The following is a 22,430-nucleotide window of genomic DNA, read 5'->3' on the forward strand; positions in this document are numbered from 1 at the left end:
TGTGTAATGAAACAAGCGTATATCAAGTAAACTTATGATTCAGTTAGTTGATCCTTAATGAGTGCATCAGAACATTATTAACCATATGAACTGTAAACAGGAGCAGTATAACAGAACAGATCATCACACATAAGCAACACACATGAACACCATGATATAAGGTGGAAACCCAATGTGGGTGAAAACCACCTGCTGCAATTCGTCTCTATCTTCTTTTAATTAGAAACTTCTTTTTACAATGATTCTGTACTGGTGCAGTCTTATACTAGTATGCAGGCTGCTACCTGCAGAAGGCTACAACCTTCTCTCGTTCTCCAGACTCTCCTAGAAGGGAGCTACAACCCCCTTAGCTCTTGTACTAGCTGAAGTACTAGTACGTAGGTGCTGGCCTACAGAAGGCTACAACCTTCTCTTTTCTTCCAGGGACCATGTTTCATAAATTTTCAGACTGGATCCATAAATACAAAATAATCACCACTGCAATACAATCATCAACTTATACCTGCATCATCAATCTCTGAATCACCCAATACTGAATCACTGAAACCCTGTCATCAAAATACAGTTACCTGAACACAGACCAAAGCCCAAAACTCTGCAACAACCACTAGAACCAACAACAACCTGAAACATCAAATCTCATAATGTATACGCTACTTGACTGTGTCAAAACTGCATGTACACGCGCTTTCACCAGAGAGAACCCGCGTACAGATCTAAAGATAATTACTTATACCTTCGCTGCCATTTCCAACTTGATTCAGATCGAGCCAAGCATCACAAACCCATAACCAGCATACTAGATCTTCACCCTTCATCAGACATTCATTACTTGCACATCCCCGTTGGCCTAATGATCTTCTCCTTATATAGGTTTAGGCTTCTCTCAATACCATGGTCCAAAACCATGTAGAAACAATACCTTGGACCCAATACCTGGGGTCAACACTTCGGACCAAATACCACAGACCAATACCAAAATACCATGGATCAAATACCACGGACCAAAACTTAGTTTTCCAACATGTACGCGCCTTTCCTTTTGTGAACTTGCGTGTGTACATATACGCGCCTTTTGTTCTTCTCACCCGCGTGTATACACACTTTCATCAAAGTTAACCTGCGTATATCTTTCTCTTGACTTGCTGTACTAAGATCTGTCCTTTAATTGAGTTGCCACAAAGGACAACACTTGTATCATACCTCTAAGCGAGTTGCCATCAAGGGCAACACCTGTATCATAATTCCAACAGTGTGCTATTATCTCGCGCCGATTCCTAAGTTGTCGCATCCCCTTTTTTTGGCGTCTACTTTGCGGTTGTGTGTGTGTGTGTTTTTTTTTAATTAATTCTATTTTCATACGACTCCGTTTGCACCTTGTCGTTCGTACATACCTCGTACTCCGCCTTTGCCCACTACGACTATCACTTCTGCGTACATTCGCTCGACTACCTTGCTACGACAATATCCGCTGCTGCCACCTCTCTCTGGGTTGTCGGCCCACAATCTTAAACTTATCCCTTGCTATCTTGGGTTGAGTCCCTCATAAATTTTCTATAAGGGCTATATTGTTCTTTTCTTTGATAATTACATCATTATACTTTTCATCATTTACGTAGAGTTCACCCCACAACAGTAAAACACCATTAAGCCATATACAATTATGTAGAAAGAACAATCACAACAACAATACAACGGCACATAATGAAACAACAAAAGAAAAGCAAGAACACATGGAGAGACCAGGGCAAAACCCCACTAAGGGGAAAGCCTGTCAAATCTTCTTTTGCTATTAGATTTCATCAATTGTTCAGCTGAGGTACAAATTGCATCATCGCGAGACATCATATGCATAAGGGTCTATACAAGACTTGTTCACACTTTGTTTGTGAACAAGCTATATCAATAATATAACTGTTGTCATGAATAACCTCATCATATTTTTAATGTAAATACTGCCACTGAACTTATACTAATGTTGCTTTGATATGAGACTGCCATCCATAAATACCTATGCACATATTGATATACATGGACCAAAGACTATTGTTATATCCATAGACCAAAAACTGTTATCATATCCATCCACTCATCAAAGCGAGACCATGTGTCGATACTATAATGCATATCTGATGCCAAGACTGATGCCAAAATTGTAATACATTGTGCCAAGACTGTAATACATAAGCGTTGTGTCAAGACAATGGTACACATGCGATATACCTAGGACAAAGACCATGCCATCGTATGAGCAGAGAATCTGTACTAACGTGCCATCTGGAAGATGGGCCATTGTGACATTGTGTCATTAGTTAGATTGCCATTGTGCTAAAGAGCCGTGCCATCATGTCATCGTGTAGACTGAGCCATCGGGCTAATGTGCTGTTATGCGGACTGAGTCACTTGGCCATCGTGCCGTCGTGTTGACTGGGCCATCATGCTGTCAGGCAGACTGAGCCATCGGGCCATCGTGCCATCGGGCGAATTGGGCCATCATGCCATCATGATGTTAGACGAACTAAGCCATCACGTTGTTAGGCAGACTGAGCCATCAGGCCATCGGGCAGACTGGGCCATCATGCCATCATGTGGATTGGGCCATCATGCCATCGGGCAAATTGAGCCATCGTGTGGACTGGGCCATCGGGCCATCATGCTGTTGGGCGGACTAAGCCATCGTGTGGACTGGGCCATTGGGCCATCATGTCGTCGGGTAGACTAAGCCATTGTGCCATCGTGCCATCAGGCGGATTGAGTCAACTATGTCATATAGTCGGGTCATAGATATGTGCGAGTATAAGCCAACAAAGTATTATTATGGTGAGCAAAACCGAGATCATAAAGAGTGAGATTGATAAAGTATATGTCTTGATGCGGAGCATTGTATAGCCGAGAATATACAATCCTAAGATAAAGCATCTTTATTGAGAGCATGTAATTACAGAGCGATAAAAGATTAATGTCCAGCGAGAGTCCTGTCATAACCCTTATGCGAAACCCAACCGTGACAATCGATAAATCTCAGAGCTATGCAAATAAGTGAACCTCAAAAAATTAAATCGTTCGATTATGATCTTGAGCTACCATTGGACCCTATATATACTAATTGAAACCCTTTCATTTTACTAAGGACGACTTTATAATATGGAGGGAAATCTTCAAATTTTGGATTAATTAATTGTTATATCTCCAGGACCTTCATATAAATATTTGCCCAAATAATTTTATTTTATAATTCTTCATTTGGTACGAAGAGCTTCATATGGGGCTTAGGGTTTCCCTTAGGGGAAATTTGTCCCGACCTTGCCTAATTTTAATAGTCCCCTGCAACCCTACTTCCTACGTCCGACAATTTACCCTTTGTAGTCTTGCTTGGCCAATCGACCTTCAACCCTTGCGCACATTCACCTATAGCGGTTGTGTTCGATCTCTTAGCAGCCGACCAGGTCTTGCAATTGTGCCACCGTTGTGCCTCCTTACCCTGTTGCTTGTCTCTAGTTCTCAGCCTCCCTGACGCGTTCTTTCTAGGTGGGCCTGCTTACAGGCCTTTGGCCTTGGCGGCCTAGATACCTTCTTTTCGTTTTTTTTTTAAAATAGCTCGTGCCTCAAAAAAGAATTTCGACCTTTGCATGATTGGCTGATTTACTTCGACTCTTTTTTAAAAAAAAATTCTCGCCTTTGCACAATCACAATCGAACTTGGGCCAACAATCCGATATAAACCCTAACATCCATGATACCGAGATTGACTTTCAACTTTCTAGCTCTTAAACCGTGTTAGTTTTTAGAACCCAACACTTGGCATTTAATTCCTAGCATAAAACTCACTAACTAAATAGACAATTAGGTTCCTAACAAAATATTTTGCAAAAGCACAATTACACAACCAATCTCAATCACATATGACACAAACATATTTCTTCCCAATCACAGTTCTTCATTAAAATAACTTCGGAACTTACTTGGGCTCCTGTCCTGGGAAAATGGCCCAATTGAGAAAATACAAAAATACAAATGCCTTGGATCTGATCAGCATATATGGCCTAGATCGGTGCTCGATCTCCTTGGCAAATCTGGATCTCTAGGCTCCCTCTCGTACTTCCTCGGACCTGACACTCCGGAGTATCACACTCCTCCTCCTGAGGCTAGTGCAACTGTATGGTGTGTCCTCCCTCTCCCTAGCCTTGCTTTTATAACTTTACATTGAGCTAAAACACTAACCCTAACTGTAATGTCAAAGTGATTGATGGCGGAGATTAGATCTCGCCTCACTTGAGATTAGAAAACAAACATGGTCGTAGCTATGCCCACATACCGGATGGGACTCCTATTCCAAATGGTGTGAGGTCTAATTGGGACTTCACACTAGGGAGATCCCCTTGTTGTTGCCGATACATTTTGCCTTGTCAACAAAATGTGAAATTTTTTGAATCTACACATCAGAATTCCTACTGCAATCACTGGTTTATCATCTCCTACTTGTTTTTACATTCAACAAGTTATTTAATTATTTAAACAACGATGAAAACACTATTGCAGACTACACATACATATAGTTCATGAACTGAAAATAAAACGAGACAAATACACAAGGGATACCGTTATTTTTGGACAAACGTCCCCGGAAAAAACCAATGCGGGAACTGATGCAACAACTCTGAGGGTTTTCTATTTTTAAGAAGTAGTTCTGAATACAACTCTAGATGCCCTCTCGGGCTATCCAGTTACAGAGATAAAAATATAATGGCAGAAACCTATGTGAGATTACCTCACTTCACCCGGCAAAATCTCTTCGTTCCGGAAATTGGACTAATTGTCCCCGGCTACAATTGCGTTGCCCCTTCATAGTAGTTGTGTGGGCCTATGTAGAGCACACTAGGACACTGCGTCAACATTGCGTTGCCTCCTGGAGCTCTGACATCGGCCTTCTCGGCTGATCCTGCGGCTCCCCGACTGAATTCAAATTTCTCCTAGAGGGTGGCTCTACCCCTGTGCTGGCACTGCGTGGGCCCTCCTGGGCCAGCGTCAGCCTCCTTGGGTCTGCGCTGCCTCCTCTGGCGTCTCTCTGCCTCTATTTGCTGTGTATTCAAGGTCTCAAAGAAGATCCTCCAACCTCAACTATCCCTACCCCTCTGCTGCAACAGATCACTTGTTCGATTTTCTTAGCAAACCTCGCCCCAAAAAAATCGAACTGACTGATCTCACAAGTGTATCTCCAACTGACCCTCAAGCCTCCTCTTATACTTTTCCTGTTGATGAGTCAACGACCGAGATTAAGTCCCTAATCAACGACTAGGATTAACACAGACTTGATCCTCGTCACTTAGAAATTTCTCACCCATATTCTTATTAATACCCATTGATATTTTTATTTTCCTAAGTTTAGACCAAGGTTGCACGAAACGGGGAAACGGGTACGAGTTTCCGAAATGGGAAGCGATACGAAACGCGACCTCCCCAAATTTTGGAAACGAGGAAATGCGAATATATATATATATATATATATATATTAAGACATTTAAGAAATATGTGCAATCATAAAGCATATATGATACATTCTAATTTATTACATTATGATAAAATTGTCAATTGTCAATGCATAAACTATAAGTATCTAAATTTACATCACATTTACTCATGAATAATCACATAATGACAATAGAAATATCCAAAATCAGCCACGAGAAATTTCTAATTTTTTGTCTCGTGCTTGATTGGGAGTTTCCTCCTACATAGTCGAATGACCTTAGTGCTCTTGATTAAATACAAGTTTCATACCCTAGTAGTCTACATTCTCTTGATTATTGGGAATCTCCCCTGCGTAGAGGGCTTTGTTCTCTCGGTTAAATACAAGTTCCATACCCTAGTACATGATAAAATCCAATGGAAACATTGCAATCCCCCCAATCCTGAAATCCCTAAAAACAGATAAGTCTGCTGGATTTTGAGTGAGATCTAAAATTCTACTTTCTCCATATGAAATCCAATGAGGGCGAAACCACTCTCAAACATCCTGAATCATTTCATGGTAATGTTAAAAATTTAAGTAAAAGGATGAAAATGAAAAATAAAGGAGAATATCACTTTTACTTTAAGAATTTAACATTACCATGAACTGCTTATCAACATTAGGGCAAAAGTTCACTTTTATAACTTTAGACAGGCACCTGGAAGCAACTAGAAGTCACTAGGTTAACGTAAGAATAGATTAGAAAACAAATAAAAAAAATTAAAAAAAACACAAGTAAATGCTGAAACGTGGGTCATAGGCCCTGAAACGCGTTTCAGGCTGTACTGGCCACGTTTCAGGGCCGTACCAAATGCGTTTCAGCATTTCGTACTCGTTTCCGTACGGAAACACGCTCCTACCCCATGTTTCCTGCAACATAGGTTTAGACTTAGGAACCCATTAAGAGTATTAATTATTTTAATAACTCCTCATCCGGGTGGAATTTCTCTAAACGATTTCTGGGTTTTGGAGATCTCATGTGTTCTAGCCCCTCCACAAAATTTTGGAGTTAGAGCACATTTGATGCTACCCAAAATCAACACTCCCTCTTAGCGAGGAATGTGCTTTAGTAAAACTTCTCAATAGAAGTACTACACTGATCCACTGCATCAGTCCTCTGTGCTGCTGATGCTTGGCCTGATGCCCTTCACCCACTGCACTGCTGCTTCCTGTACTGCTGCCCATGACTCTGCCACTGCCACTGCTACATTTGTACTACAACTCCCTCTCAAAATGTTGCCTCATGCTGCCCATAGCACTACCACTGCTAACTGCTGCACTGCAACTCAATTGTTGAGAAGTAAGCAACTGAAACTTCACCCAAAAACTGACATGCTGGTCAGTTTGGATGCCTCGTGATGCTGAAGCTACCTCTGCTGCTCATCTATGCTGACCCTTTGCTGCTACTGCACTGTTGCAGACTTCTCTGTGCCTCTCGCACTGCTACAACATCCATTGCGCTGCCTCAAACTTTGGCACTCTAGCCCTGCCACTGTTGCTCCATCACACCTCGCTCCAACCAACAACCGTCATTTTGCTACTCTGGTTAACGGCTTCCATAACCGTATGTGATCCAAGAGTTTGGGCACCTTAAGAATCTTGCGCGTCATGTAGTCCTCTCGACTACAACTCCATGTCGCCCCACCTCTTCTCTAGAGGTGCATGAGCACTCATGGCACAATCGCCATCCTCGCCTTCCTTGTCAGCTTTCGCTGGAGCAGCCTTCGAGTGAGAAGCCTCCTCCTTACCCTTCTTCTGGGGGCACTGAGTGGCGAAATTTCCAAGTTCCCCACACTTGAAGCATCTGACCTTGGAAATATCCTTCTTCTTTCTTGTTTGCTGCCCTTGTTGTCTCGATGATGCGAGAGCTGCATCCTCCTCCTCCTCCTTCTTGACCTGGGCTCCTTCGCAACTACTCCTTGCCTTGGTCAGCCTCCTGATCTCTTCCTGTCGAAGAGCTGCCCACATCTCCTCCCAACTGGGGAGAGTCGCTTTGCCCAAGATACTTTGGACAAATGTCTCCCAGTCCTTGGTGACTGCATTTAGGGCAGTCCTGACCATGAACTTAGGATCTGGTGTAGACCCCATGAAAGTCAACTGGTTGCGCAACCTGAGGAGGAAGGGATCGATCTCTTCTCCCTTCTGCATCTGGTACTGTCTCAACTGATTTTCTAATAGCATCTTCCGTTGGACGAAAGTGCCCTGGTACAAGGTGGTTAGTGCCTCCCACATCTCCCTTGCTGTTTCCTTCTCAGCGATGTGTGGTACTACATGATCTTTGACCTCGTCTAGGATCATGCACTTGGCCTTCGCTTGGGCCTCTTCGTACTTTTTTAATGGAACAACAACTACTTTCAAGGCATAGTCCTTGATGCGATGTTTGTCTAGGATTGCCAAGAGCCTGGCCTTCCAGATGACAAAATTGGATGCTCCATCCAATTTGTCCTGATCCCTTAGTCCATTGACTGCCATCTCTGCTCAAAAAATAGGATTGGTTCTCTTCTCCCTCTCCTGCTACTAATCCAACAAGACTTGGAACTGGATTTCTTTGGTGCAAGAAACCCTCTAAGGAACAAGTTCCTCTAGACTCCATCTGCGTCCCGATTTCTTTCACGGATATCCTCTGGCCAAATGTCGAATCACTCCTCTCCAATCCTCCTTTGCTGCTGCAACTCGGATCTAGATTTCTTTGCCTAGAAATCTGTCAAGGCAGTGACTCCCTCTTCCTCGGCTTTGTCTCCACAGACACTGTTCTACACCAACAACAATAGCGTCCCACCAACTCCACTGATCAAATCTGCACTGCTTCTCTAGCCCCGACAACTGACTGAATTGAGCCTCTCAGGTTCTACGATGGCCTAGAGAGATGACGCAGTCACTGCGTGAGCTCCTCTCGGGTACTGCGTCACCCTCTACAGGCTCAGAATGCTGACGCAGGCATTGTGTGAGCCTCTGCGTCACTCCTGCAGCTGCTCCTCTGCCTCTAAAACAACGTTGTCACTCGGGACAGCTGCTTCTCTGCAACAAATTCTCTGGATCTCTCGGTTGGTGTCTTCAGTCTCCTATGATCTGCAATGCTCTGATACCATGTGAAAATTTCTGAATCTACACATCATAAATCCTACTGCAATCACTGGTTTATCATCTCTTACTTGTTTTTATATTCAACAAGTTATTTAATTTTTTACAATGATGAAAACACTATTGCAGACTACACATACATACAGATCATGAACTGAAAATAGAACGAGACAAATACACAAGGGACACCGTTATTTTTGGACAAACGTCCCCGGAAAAACCCAATGCAGGAAAACCGGTGCAGCAGCTTTGAGGGTTTTCTATTATTAAGCAGTAGTTCTGAATACAACTCTGGATGCCCTCTCGGCTATCCATTACAAAACCTATGTGAGATTACCTCACTTCACTCGGCAAAATCTCTCCGTTTCGACAACTGGACTAACTGTCCTCGGCTACAACTATGCTGCCCCTTCGCAGTAGCTGCGTGGGCCTGCGTGGAGCACACTAGGACACTGCGTCAGCACTGCACTGCCTCCTTTTGCCTCCTAGAGCTCTGACGTCAGCCTTCTCAGTTGATCCCGCAGCTCCCTGACTGAATTCGTACTTTTGCTGGAGGGTGGCTCTACCCCTGCACTGGCACTGCCTCAAGAAATGCGTGGGCTCTCCTGGCCCAGCGTCAGCCTCCCTAGGTCTGCACTGCCTCCTCTGGCGTCTCTTTGCCTCTCTTTGCTGTGTATTCGATGTCCTGGAGAAGATCCTCCAACCTCAACTATCACTGCCCCTCTGCTGCAACAGATCACTTGTTTGATTTTCTCAACAAACGTCGCCCTAGAAAAATCGAACTCACTGATCTCACAAGTGTATCTCCAATTGACCCTCAAGCCTCCTCTTATACTTTTCCTGTTGATGAATCAACAACTAAGATTAAGTCCCTAATCAATGGCTAAGATTAAAACAAACTTGATCCTCGTCACTTAGAAGTTTCTCACCCATATTTTTATTAATACCCATTAATATTTTTATTTTCTTAAGTTTAGACTTAGGATCCTATTAAAAATATTAATTATTTTAATAACTCCTCATCCAGGTGGAATTTCTCCAAATGATTTATGGGTTTTGGAGATCTCATGTGTTCTAGCCCCTCCACAAAATTTCAGAGCTAGAGCACATCCGATGCTACCCAAAATCAACACAAAACACAATTAGCGTTCATTACAACCTATCGTCCTCAAATTGATGGATAAATAGAGAGGGTGAATAGAATATTGGAAGATATGCTGAGAGTGTATGTTATGCATTAACCCAAGAAGTGGAAAATTACCTACTGCTAGTAGAATTTTCTTATAATAATGGTTATCAAGAGTCAATAACGATGAGTCCATTCGAAGCACTGTATAACAAAAAATTCAATATTCTAATTGGTTAGGATCATAGTTTTAAAAACCATTTTTAAAAACCAGTTACTGGTCTAACTGGCCGGTTAGCAAGGCCACCGGTCTAAACCGGCCAAAAAACTCGGTTCAATTGCCCATTTTGCTAAAATTTGCCCTAAACCGGTGCTAACCGGCCGGTTTAGGATGGATACAAAACCGGCCGGTTCCGTCCTAAACCAGTTGGTTAGAGGCACGCTCACTGTGTAATGAAAAAAGTGTAATGCGGACTGTGTTTTAGGGGTTTTGGGGGGGAACTAAGGGTGTTTTCCCTCCAAAAACACCCTCTCCAAGCCTTTAAGAGGCCCCTCTCACTCTCATTTGTCTCACACAACTGTTTTGGAGTATTTGTGAGTGTTTGTGAGCTTGGAGAGTGTTGAGTTTTTGCTGAAGTAGTCATCTTGGAGTTGGAGTTGGAGTTGGAGCTATTTTGGAGATAGTGTGTAGCTGTCAGTGGAGTTGCCATCTTCAAGAGGAGGCTAAGGAAGCTAGTTTGCATTTCCAGGTAAGGATTTGCACTTGAAAATTCCTCATTTGATTGCTGTCCATGAATTAATTTTTTTATTATGTGTTATAAACTTCTCACTTTTATGATCTACCATCCAGGTAGTCATCATGCCTCCAAAAGCCAGAGATACTGCATGGGCTCATTGTGATATGATTGATGGCAAAATGATCTGCAAATATTGCCAAAAATCCATTCAAGGAGGGGGTATTAACAGGTTCAAGCAACACTTGGCTGGGATAGGAGGCCATGTAAAGCCATGTGGAGCACCAAATGAAATAATAGGGCATATTAGGGCAGAATACCTTCAGAAGTTTGAGACTCAAGTCACTGAACCAATAGAGAAGTTTGTGACTGCAAAGTTTGGGAGTAGAGACTCAACCAACTGAGTTTGATCATGATGACTGAGACTCATGAGAAGTTTCAACTTCAAGTGATAATGTTGATCACTATTATAGTATTACTATTATCATATATGTAGAGTCTAGACTGGAGTCTTGTAGTAGGCCACTGGCCCCATAGTTTGTAGGCTTTGTTTTTGCACTCTAGAGGCCATTTAGAGCCTCATTGCTTATGTATTTTGTCGATGATATGTATTGCACTTGGTACCATTTTGATATATTCACCTTTACATGGTATATAAATGAACAATCTTTGCATATTTTGTCTCTATTGGCTTGGAATCATGGTTTTAAATCTTAAAAATAGTTTTTTCATTAAAAAATAATTATTTAATGTATTTTTCTAAAACCGGTTCGTTTAGACCAAACCAGTCCCGGTTAGACCGGTTCCAATCGGTAAACCGGTTCATTAGGTGGACCAGTCCGGTCACCGGTTCCGGTTTTAAAAACTATGGTTGGGATATCCCAGTGGATCAAATCACCATTGGACTAGAAATGCTAAAAGAGATGAAGCAGGAAGTGATAAAGAGTAAGAAAAATCTGAAAGTGGCACAAGATCAACAAAAGAGTTATACAGACTGGAATAGAACTCACAAGGAATTCCTAGTAGAACATGTATATCTCTGGATAAGACTAAATAGAAGTTCCTTAAAAATGAAAACATGTGCTAAGTTGTTACCACTTTAGTATGGACCTTTTGAGATTATGGAAATAACCGGGTTAGTAGCATACCGACTTGCTTTAACCCCTATTATAAATGCCCATGATGTGTTTCATGTATCTTATATTAAAAAGTATGTATATAACACTACTCATGTTATTGATTGTGCTATGATCTAGGTGGAACCCGAAGGAGAGTTTCAACCAGAACCCCAATGCATACTCGACAGGAAGGAGACACTGCTCTAGAACCGAGCCATCACGTAGGGCAAGGTGCAATGGAAGCACTTTGGAGCGGATGAGGCAACATGGGAGGTGGAGGATGCCATGAAAAAGACACATCCATTTATGTTTACTATAAATAGTCGTTGCCATGAATTGTAAAACATCGAGGACGATGTTCCTTTGAGGGGGGAGGGGATTGTAACACCCTTTTTTAAAACCCCATGTTTTGTAATTGTAATTAAGACTTATAATGTTGGAAATGGCCAACATGGATATCTTGACAGGCTTTATTAGATGTAATATGCATTCTATTTAATATATTGCCGAAAACTGAAAGAGAGAGCTGCCAATATGGATCCTGATGCCTGAGGGGAAGCTGTAAGGGGATTTTGAAAGTTTCCTATCTTACCTGAATTAAATGTCCATATTTTTGATTTGGTAATTGAACTACCTAATTGCCAACAATTATGGGAAGGAATGGGGATGGTATTGAAATGTTCTAGAGATATGTACTATGGGCTACGTACCAATCCAGAGACTTCTGAATTGACCACACAACCGAAGGCAAGGACCTCGAATTCTCATGTTGTGGAGTGTGTGTATCATTGGGCAACATAGAGAGGTAGTTGTGCAATATGCGAATAATCAGAGGAATTGCAAAGAAGGGCGTAATCCATGGAACAAAACTGAACTGCATGTGGGAGACTGAAAGCCTTTTGAGTCACAATGATCTTGTGTGGAATTGTGATTTTTAACTGAATTTGGATAAGGAAGCCAGTGTGGAAACCTTCAGCCTGAGCTAAAGGGCCTGGATAATTGTCTGAATAATTTGTTTTAACTAAGCACATAAGGCACTGAGAAAAGGGAAGTATCAAGGAATTGCTGGATTAGTGAAGGACTCCCTTTTTGCTATGTAGGCCCGTGGTGGCCATATTGTGAATGTTAACAGGCTCTGGCTCATGGTTGAAAGGGATAATTTTTGTATGTGAAGGAGAGTGACATTCATGTCCTCTATTTGATTTGAATCTTGTTGAACCCTGAGTGGGACTTCCTCCCAAGGCATCGAATCTAGGTCGGGGGCTGCCAACTGCAAGAAAACTGAAGTGTAGCTGAGCCTATGGTTGGGTGGAGAATGGCTCTCCATTTCAATTTCCAGCAAAGCTAAATGGGACGAAAATAAGTGTAACCCTATATTTTTTAATGAAATGACATTATTGTTCAGTGTTTCATAAAAGTTACTATGCTGGGTTACTGAGCATGTTGCAATGATGAGCTGAAAGTAAATTTTATTTTTATCGAGTACTAGCTGTTATTTCTTTCAGAAAAGAACTTTGTAAACAGAGGCTTTCCTTAAAGTAGATACGTGTGATGAATATTGGATGTATGGTTTGTGAAGTATGATGCATAAGTTGATTTGAGCCTAAGGCCTTTCTTGTATTCTGTTAGTGTGCTTGGCCATTGCTAGGCCAACAGTGGGATGGAACAACTGTGCTCTATCCCTGAATAGAAATGAAAAGACTGAGAGGTCTTTCCTTGAGTGGAGACCTTGTAAAGTGTGGATAATGTCCTGTTTGGGGTAGTTCTAGAAGATATTTTACAGATCTGTAGTTAAGGAGTCATGGGGACCTTGTTTTCCTCAAGAGATAAGCCAAAATGCTGGCCTCCCTATTTGTAAGTTTTTGGAGCTGAAGTTTGAAGTTTATAGCCCAAAGGAGGGATAAAATCTCATTGTAATTGGGTGAAGTTGTGGAGTTGGCATGGGCCATCTCTTTGTCTTCCTTGGAGAAGTGTCTTGGTTGTGGCAGTGTTATTGGACTGTCTTTATAGGCTGTTGCAGACTTCTAAGCCTTCAAAAGACTTCTGGATAAGTTTCTACCTTGTCGGAGGCAGTTTCAGTCCTTTGAAACAATCTTAGAAGCATAGTGGAAGCTTTTGAATTTCAGGGATGACCCTTTGGATTTCAGGGTTTGATTTGTAGAAATTTTGGGATTGGGCGTTTCAACCTTGACCCTTGGTCACATTGGTTGGTGGGGGCCATGACTGAGAGATTAAGCACGTAGGGGCTTAAGCACGGAAGTCTGCTAACCAGATTGGCCTTAAGTTTTCGAAGACTCTTCTCCTGGTGGCCTGTTGGTCCATTAATTGAATTGTCCTTGTGTTGTTGGAGACCTTTCTTAGTTTTCCTGGTGGCTTAGTGATCCATTAACAGGACCTGCTAAGGGATAATATCCAAATTTTGTTAAATAGTAGCAGACGAGGTTGAAATCTGTCAAGTGTCAGCATGGAGTTTGTCAAGGAGCAGAAGCCCGAGCACTTGGAAAAATTGAAAAGGGGGATTTATGGAAAAACTCAGATCTGAATACTAGTGCAATAGGCCATGTGGAAGTTATGTGGAGCCCACATGGGCACTCACAGACCATACAGGTAGGTGGGTGCTCACTGCTGACGTGGCATGATGATGTCTCATGTTGACATGACAAATAGGGTAGTTTTGGATGACATGGCATGTTGACATGTTGTTGATGTGGCACAATGATGTGGTATGGTGGTGTAGATGAGTTGACATGGCGGTTGACATGTCACCTGTCTTGGCAGGTGATGTGGAATGTGGAAATCCAGAAATATGGAGTTTTGTGAAATGAGCCCCTTTGGGTTTTTCCAAATCTGGATAGATCTATATAAATCCAGAAAGATAAAAACCTGGATATTTGGGTGAGGTTTGATCTATGTTGACAGATTATGGTGTGGCATGGTGACGTCGATCAAAGTGGCACTGCGGTGTCAATGTGAAAACTAGGTGGTAGTCGATGTGGAGGTGACATGGATGGCAAAAAGCTCTAGATAGCGGAGATCCAAAATTACAAAATATCTTTTAAAAGGCGACTTCTGAAATTTCCTGGATTCAGATATCCAGAAGGTTTGCTCATTGACTGTAGTGGGAAAAAAGAAAATCTCGGATCTGGAAGTTCTGAAATGCCTAGATGAATCTGCAAGATTGAAGATCCAAGAAATCATTATAACGGGGAATATTAGAAATTTCAGATCCAGATGTGAGCATTGGGTTGACGTGTTAAGTGAACACGTGGCCCTATGTGGAGGTGACATGTGGGAAGGGACTACCACATGTTAGCCATATTTTGTTGATGTAGCATTGTTCAATGGTGACATGGGGCCAAAGCATTGCTAAGTATCTGCTACGTGGCAATGGTACAGATGAGGACGTGACGCTAAGAAGGGTAATTCTTCGGATGGGCATAACTTTGGGTCTAGAGCTTGGATTTTGATGAAATTTATATTGTTGGAAAGCTCTTGATGAGTTGAAGACGATGGTAATTTCATAAAAGAGTTTTAAGGTGGTTGAAAGAAGAGGAATTTTGATAATTCCATCTCCATAAAGTAACCTTGGAGGTCGTGTCTAGAGTTTAGACACCCCGTTCCCTTAAAAAGGCCTGAAGGGGGTTGGTGTCATTATATATTATATCATTTTCACATGATAATCAATGAAGCTTGCTAAACAAGCAATTAAAGCATAGAAAAAGGAAAATCAAGGGCTTGAAAAAACAAAGGCGAGGGAAAGTAACTCAAGGAGCTAAGATCTCCCTATGTAAAGGTGCTCATGAATGATGGTTTTACATAACCTATGGCACATTTCATTAAGTAAACCCCTTACCATAACACCTATCACATTACACTTATCATTTGAAAGGGTCAACCTAGGAATTGTTCCTCCCCTTAGGGTTGGAAGCACCTAATAGGGACCTATGATAACCTCCCATACCTAAATTTGGCAACTTCTATATAGTCATAAGATAGTTAGACATTTGAAGGTGATACTTGTGTGAAGTACTTTGATGGCTTTGACATTAAATATGGTCCACCTTGATGTTCTTATGGGTCTAGTATTGCTGATGTTGATCTCACTTGATTCCTTGAGTATGTGCTAGATGGTTTGTTCAAGTGCAGCCGGGATCCCTTGAGGGATGATGTGATGCTTCTCTAGCATTTCATAGAGGATGTCCAACCACATTCCATGATGATGCAAAACACTTGTTTGAGGACCTTGGAACACCTTTGAGGGCTGTTGACCTTGAGGGTGATGTGGCACAAATGATTAGACCCTCCTCTTGCTTTAGGACCTTGGACATGACTTTCTGGCCTTGAATGCTGCTTTCAGAATAGATGTGCCCTTGAGTTGACTGGATGTCCCCACGTTGGCATAGTACCTTCTTGATGGACATTGCTTTTCTCTTGATGGTGATTGATGATGATGATGACTTGAGATCCCTTCGGAGGGAAAATTTTCACCTTCTACCATTATGACATTATGCCCTAGCTTGATGATATCGTCACCCATATGCTACATTTGATGATGACATGGGCTTATGGAGCATGGCATTAAGATTTAGAGGGATTTTTGGTGATGAGGCACCACTTTCAGATGAAGAGACTTGAGTTATGGGATGAGACAATTTTTTATGAGTCATACATTGCACTTTTTCATTATAAAATCTATCTTTGTGGGTCGGCTTGATGACCTAACCACCTTATATTATGGATTATGTGTTTTAGGGGTTTTTACCCTAAATTAGAGGTCAAATAGATTGGTTGCCTTCATATATATAGGGGATTGATTCACCTCTTGGATTTATTGTCACAACCTGAGATTATCTATATCTTGGTTAGTCTTCTTCTATCTTATGTGCTATGGTGGCCTAGTTGAGAGAATTGTGTTGGGTGGAATTGTGGTATGATGTGATCTCTTTTCATGGTTGCTTATGGTGAATCTTGGATAATGCATGATGGAGTAAGTTAGTTTATTTGTTTCATCTTTGTATTATATATTATTGGATGAATGTTCATATGCTAAGTTAGTTTATTTGGTATTTGCTTCATTGTCCTTGTTAAACTAAATCCTTCTTCCAAGTAGTTGGGGAATAGAGATAGTTTTCTCTCTTCAATTTGAGAGCCTTGATCTCAAACCCTAGGGAAAGATGGTTTATTTGTCCTAGTTTGTTTGGATCTTGTTATCACTCCATGGAAACCCTAGAATTGCTTGAATCTTAGATTCCATATGCCATAGATAGAGAAGGCACTAGTCCATCTCACGTGGCATTCATATAAATTAACAAAATTCATTTTTGTTGTTGTTGCTATATTAGGGTTTAATTTATAGAAAAACCTTACATTTTCAGCATTTAATGACATTTTCAGATCCATATCCTAGGGTTAAAGATAGTCGAAATGTGTATTGGATAAGTATAGTTGTTTTTTTACATGCATTTTCAGCCATTTTCTAGGGCAGATGTCAAGGTTTTATGTGCTATAGCCTTCTATATGCCTTACTAATTGTCAAAAATTGCTGTAACTTAGTTCTTAGTTTACTCTTCAATTTAGCCTTCATTTTATGTTGATTATTCATAATTTTATGAGTTAGATTTACTGCTGTCAAACTGTTGTATTGCTGCAATTTGCTGATTTAAACCCTAGTTTATGATAATTTCGATTATTTCCTTGTTTGGTGTGTTTGAGAAACCTATTTGAGTATCCATAGGTCAACCATAGCCTTCAGATTGAGCCATAGCTACCTTGAACCCAAATCTAGAAAATACCTTTTCATCCTCCTCAAACCCTAATTTGTTATACTTATATCTAGTGGATTTTCATTGTAGGATCCTTAGGGGTCACTTAGCTTAAGTCCCTTTGGTTACTTGATCCCAACCCTACCAAGGAAGCTTCCATTTGTGTTAGATTTTGCCCATCACTAAAATAAGGGGATAAGTTACTAGGGTAACAGTGGTGACACTCCCATATGTTGCACACTGGCTAGGTCACTTAGTGAGGCTTTGCACTAGGTGCTAGATTTTGCTGCAACAATGCCAATTATTGAATTAGTATGAAAAGAAAGTTTCAAAGTGTAATGCCCCATTTTTTCGACTTTGGTTATGTGCTTGATTTGGAGGTTGACTTTAAGTAGCCAAGGCAACCCATTTGCTACTATTTTTGATGATAGTTCAAATGTCATGTTGATTATGATTGATACCTCATTAGATTGAAGGAATTTAGTCCATATACAACTTTAGGTAATAGGGGTTAGAGAAAGTAATTTGTCTAGGTTGCGGGGTAAAATTTTTCTAGGCTTGGTGCAATGTGCATAATAGCATAGTTTTAAAACTGGAACCGAGTTTTGAATCGATCACCTATCTAACCAGGATTTAAACTGGAACCAGATCAAATCGGATTGAACCGGATTCAATAAACTGGAATTTAAAAAAAGACATAAAATAATTAATTTTTAATGAAAAAAGTATTTTTAAGATTACGAACCATAATTCCAAATCAATAGAGAAAAATATGCAAAATCTGCTCATTTGTATACCATGTAAGGCTGCATATATCAAAATGGCACCGAGTGCACTACATATCATCAACAAAATACATAAGCAATGAAGCTCTAAATGGCCTCTAGAGTCCAAAAACAATGCTACTACAACTCAAGTTGCTAGGCCACTAGCCTACTACAAATCATTGATCAACATGATCACACATCAAACTCAGTCTTCCACAGTGACTTGATTGCTTGATAATAACTCATTGAGTTTCCATATAATTAGTGAGTGCTACACAACTAGTGAGTCTTGGTGAGGATGGTCAACTCAACCAGCACTAGGTTAAGCCGAGTTGACTTGCCAAGTTATGGCAAGTGTTGGTGAGTCTTCTAACTATGAGACATATTTGTTAGAACATACATAGACACATCAAACATAATTAGTATAACCAATAGATTGTAATAGGTGATGCTGCAAGAACAAGAACCAAATGGTAGAAAAATTCCCAGAGTTTGACATAAGTTATTCGACTTGTGGAATACAAATAATGGGAGTAAAGGTCAAACTATTTCCATAATTAATGTTTCCCCTTCTATAGACACAACTCACCAATTTATCTGTAAATAATTCAATGATTGCATCAATATGACATGCATAACCCTCATTGTTTCTAATAATCAAGAGTATGTGTGACATTTTGATGAGGGTTGCACAGTGGTCTAGGCTTGCCTATTTATCAATATGTACTAAATACATCCCCTTCTTTATCAATAAGTAAACTCATAAGCTGGAATACCATAAAAATGTTTTTCTCACTAGGCTATTTGTTATCGAATTCGTCCCTTGGGAATTGATCCGAAGGAGTCTGAGTGGACCATTTAGACTTGCTATCCCTCTCACCAACAACAAGTATTTTGTTTCAGAAGTTCAGAACTAGTGCATGCTTATTCCAAGGGGGGCCAGTTATGTACAAACCCTGCCAGTCAGATACCAAACCAGACGGCTTGGTACCAAAGCCGACCGCTTTGGTACCTAACTGGTCCTAACCGGCCATGAGTCGGGTTTCTTGCTCTGGTTAGCAAACTCATGCATAATAGAGATAGCTTTTGCAAGTTGTGGCATAAGTGGATGAAGCACTTGCATGACACCACATTGCCTATTTTAAGGAATATAGTCGAAGATCTTTCAAAGTTACAATATTGAGCAACATGGTGTATGCAGAGGGTGCACGTTTTGCAAAAATGCCAACGATGCTTTCCCAAGCAATGGGCATAGGGCTAAGGGCATTCTAGACCTAGTACATTTAGATGTTTGTGGATTGATGTCAGTAACATCAATTGTAGGAAGCATGCAATATGTTTCCTTCATTGATAACTTCTTTTACAAGATTTGGATCTACTTCCTAAAGACCAAACATTGGGACTTTAGCAAGTTTTAGGAGTTCAAAGCTCTAGTTGCAAACTAGATAGGGGATAAGATCAAAATCTTTAGATTGGACAATGGGGGAGCTTATACCTCCAAGGAGTTCAAGGGGTTCTACAAAAAGGAAAAAATCAAAAGGGAGTTGATTGTTTTGTACAACCCACAAAAAAATGGGGTTGTAGAGTGGAAGAATTGATCCGTCATAAGGGGTACTAAGGCAGTGATACATGACAAGGATTTATCAATGCTTCTTTGGACAAAGGGATGCAACATAATAGTCTACATCCAAAACCACTGTTTTCATAGTATCTTGGAAGACAAGACACCAGAGGAGGCATTTACTTGTGTGAAGCTAAAGCCGAGTTATTTATGCAATTTTGGTCTTGTTTATATCCATATATCAGTAGAAAAGAGGACCAAGTTGGAGCCCTCTTTTGGAAAATCAAGGAGTTTGTTGTAATATTCCTAATTAGCCATGGCTAATTGGAATATTCGATTTTGCCCAATTTTTGCCTTCTATAGTTATTTATAAATAAAAAAGTGAGGACGGGGGACATAACTCACTTTAAGAATAAAAAAGTCACTTCCTAGTAGCACAACGTTGTGACTTAAGGAGGAGCCAAGGGGGCCAAAGGGGGACGCAGAAATGGGGCCCACGCAGACACATGGAGGGACTGCGCAGGAGGGAAGAACACATGGCAAGAGGGGAATCACGCAGGAGGAGGTGAGCCTAGGGATTGTGAGAGGCAGAGGCTATAAAATAGAGAGGAGCCCCCTCATTTTGGATCATTCAGTTATGTGCATTTTGAGCTAGTCGTTTCGACTTTTGAGCACGCTGGCTGTTTAGCTGGTCTGCAACACTGTTTAGTGCATTGAGTGTCTCCGTTCGGAGATCTCACCCTTAGCCCCGGGGGACTTCGAGTGCCTGCTCGGGCAAGGTATTTCCATCAGTATTTCGGCTGTAGTTTTATCAGCATTTCAACAGCATTTTCATCGGCATTTTGGAGGACTGCGCGGTACTTGGAGAGGGACGTAGTTCTTTTTGGTTGCAGTGCTGGATTGGGGTTTTGTAGGTGGATTTATGCTGGGAGATTGAGCAGGGGTCCAGCTCTTGTCTCATTGGAGGATTTTGGCAGGGTTTCAGGCAGAGTTTAGAGGGTTTTCTTTAGTGGCAGCGCAGGGCATTGAGGAACTACGCAGAACCCCAAGAGGGTGTTTTTTGGGGGTCGGCCATTCCAGGAAAGCTTTTTGGGTTTTTCTGGGTTTCTTGAGTAGAGCCCGAATCCAGAGTTTCAGCTTTTTCCGAGGAGGGGAGCAACCCCAAATCATCATTTGTTTTCTAGCAGCAACAGCAGCATCCATGCAGAGAGGCCATTCTTGTCATTCTGAGAGTATTTCTTCACTTGCCTTGTGCAAGTCGAGGTGCCATCTGTCTAGTCACCTCTTGTACTCATTTTATTGCTCAGTATAATAAAATGGCTTAGCATTTCTCGCTGCATTTCTTGTGTATTTGCTTATATTTCCGGTTTACATTATTATATGCCGTTCCATTGTTATTTTATCACTTCTGGGTTGTTATATCATTTGCACATATTTGGTTGGAGTTTTTGCTGGGGTTTTGAGGAATATTTTGGGTTAGGAATATTACAGTGGTATCAGAGCATAGATCTGGCTCAGCCTGTGGAGCTAGCAATCTATGACACCAGGGGAAAACCCTACATTTGTTACAGAGGTAGGAGGTATAGAGACACTGGACATAGGTTGGAGAATACCTACGGGGAGGGAGACTGTGTTCCTATGGTGGACGCAGAACAGGAGGAGCCTGTGGTAAACGCAGAACAGAGAGAGCCAGTAGTGGACGCAGAACAGATGGCCGACGAGGACGGGAAGAGATTTGCAGATATGCTCCTCAAATCAGTGTAGGATCTGTCGAGGCAGATTGAGGTGATGGCGCAGAGATTCACAGCAGTAGAGGCCAGATAGCGTGAGAGCCCACGAGTTTTTCAGATTGGTGAGGGATTAGGTGCATCCCATCACTTGCCAGAGCAGTGTGATACTGCGCAGCAGGTGGCCTCACATGCCCCTACACGCTCTACCATGCCCACTTTCTTAGGAGTAGACTCGGGGGCAGTAGCCCAGCAGGAGGCAGAACCCAGACATATGGGTGGTTATTTTGTAGAGTACCAGGCCTATGGGCAGGAGTTCAGGGAAGCCCTCTCATTTAGAGATTTTGTTCAGCTCCAACGGGATAGCAGACCCCGCGACCCTCACAGAGGGTATTAGCATTACCATGATGGCGACACCCACCGTGCAGTGAGTAGATTCCACTTGCCTACATTTGATGGCTCATCAAACAGTTCAGAAAAGTCTTGGGTGGAGAAGCTGGACATTTATTTCCAGTTTAACCAGATGTCGGAGGCGGAGGCCATCAAGGTGGCAACATTGCATTTGGATGGCGAGGCCCAGGATTGGTGGTTTCATGGGATGGTTACACTAGGGCACTCCACAGTGATGACATATGCCAAGTTTACCAGGAGACTGATGGAGCGATTTGATCGGAGGGATCCAAAGCAACATTTTGTTGAGCTAACGAGGCTCAAACAGACAAGGAGCCCAGAGACCTACATTGCAGATTTCTTGAGGGTCTCCGTGATGGTGCCAGACCTATCCACGACACGGAGGGTCTATATGTATGTTGAGGGGTTAGCAGAGCCACTTCGGGGTTTAGTCCGATCCACTAAACCAGCCACACTCTAGGACGCTATTAGCAGGACCCGAGACTTATAGGATGTCTTACCCAGGACCCGGACACTTTACCCCCAGAGACAGACTTTTCATTCTAAGGGGAAGGATGTGAGGATTCCTCCTCCAAAGGGAAATCCAGGACGAGTACAGCTTGACAACGATGCAAGGAGGGAGCTGAAGAAGAAGC

The 22,430-nt window shown here is 41.8% G+C and overlaps 1 protein-coding gene across 4 annotated transcripts in view; it reads left to right on the forward strand.

Annotated features, from left to right (window-relative positions):
• The window catches only part of LOC149224312 (uncharacterized), a 222,851-nt gene that overhangs the window by 60,199 nt on the left and 140,222 nt on the right, over positions 1-22,430 (forward strand). The window contains exon 2 of one of the 4 annotated variants that reach the window (XM_089386091.1): positions 11,706-12,355. The exons of the other annotated variants lie outside the window; for them this stretch is intronic. Coding sequence (XP_089242217.1) covers positions 11,706-11,827 — 122 coding nt within the window. The 3' untranslated portion in view covers positions 11,828-12,355. Of the gene's footprint in view, positions 1-11,705; positions 12,356-22,430 lie in introns of those variants that run through there. 4 annotated transcript variants of the gene reach the window in all.

Source organism: Pinus tabuliformis, chromosome Q (assembly GCF_031772625.1).
Source record: "Pinus tabuliformis cultivar Carrire ecotype Pingquan chromosome Q, CPIR1, whole genome shotgun sequence".
In the NCBI taxonomy this organism is placed as follows: Eukaryota; Viridiplantae; Streptophyta; class Pinopsida; order Pinales; family Pinaceae; genus Pinus; species Pinus tabuliformis.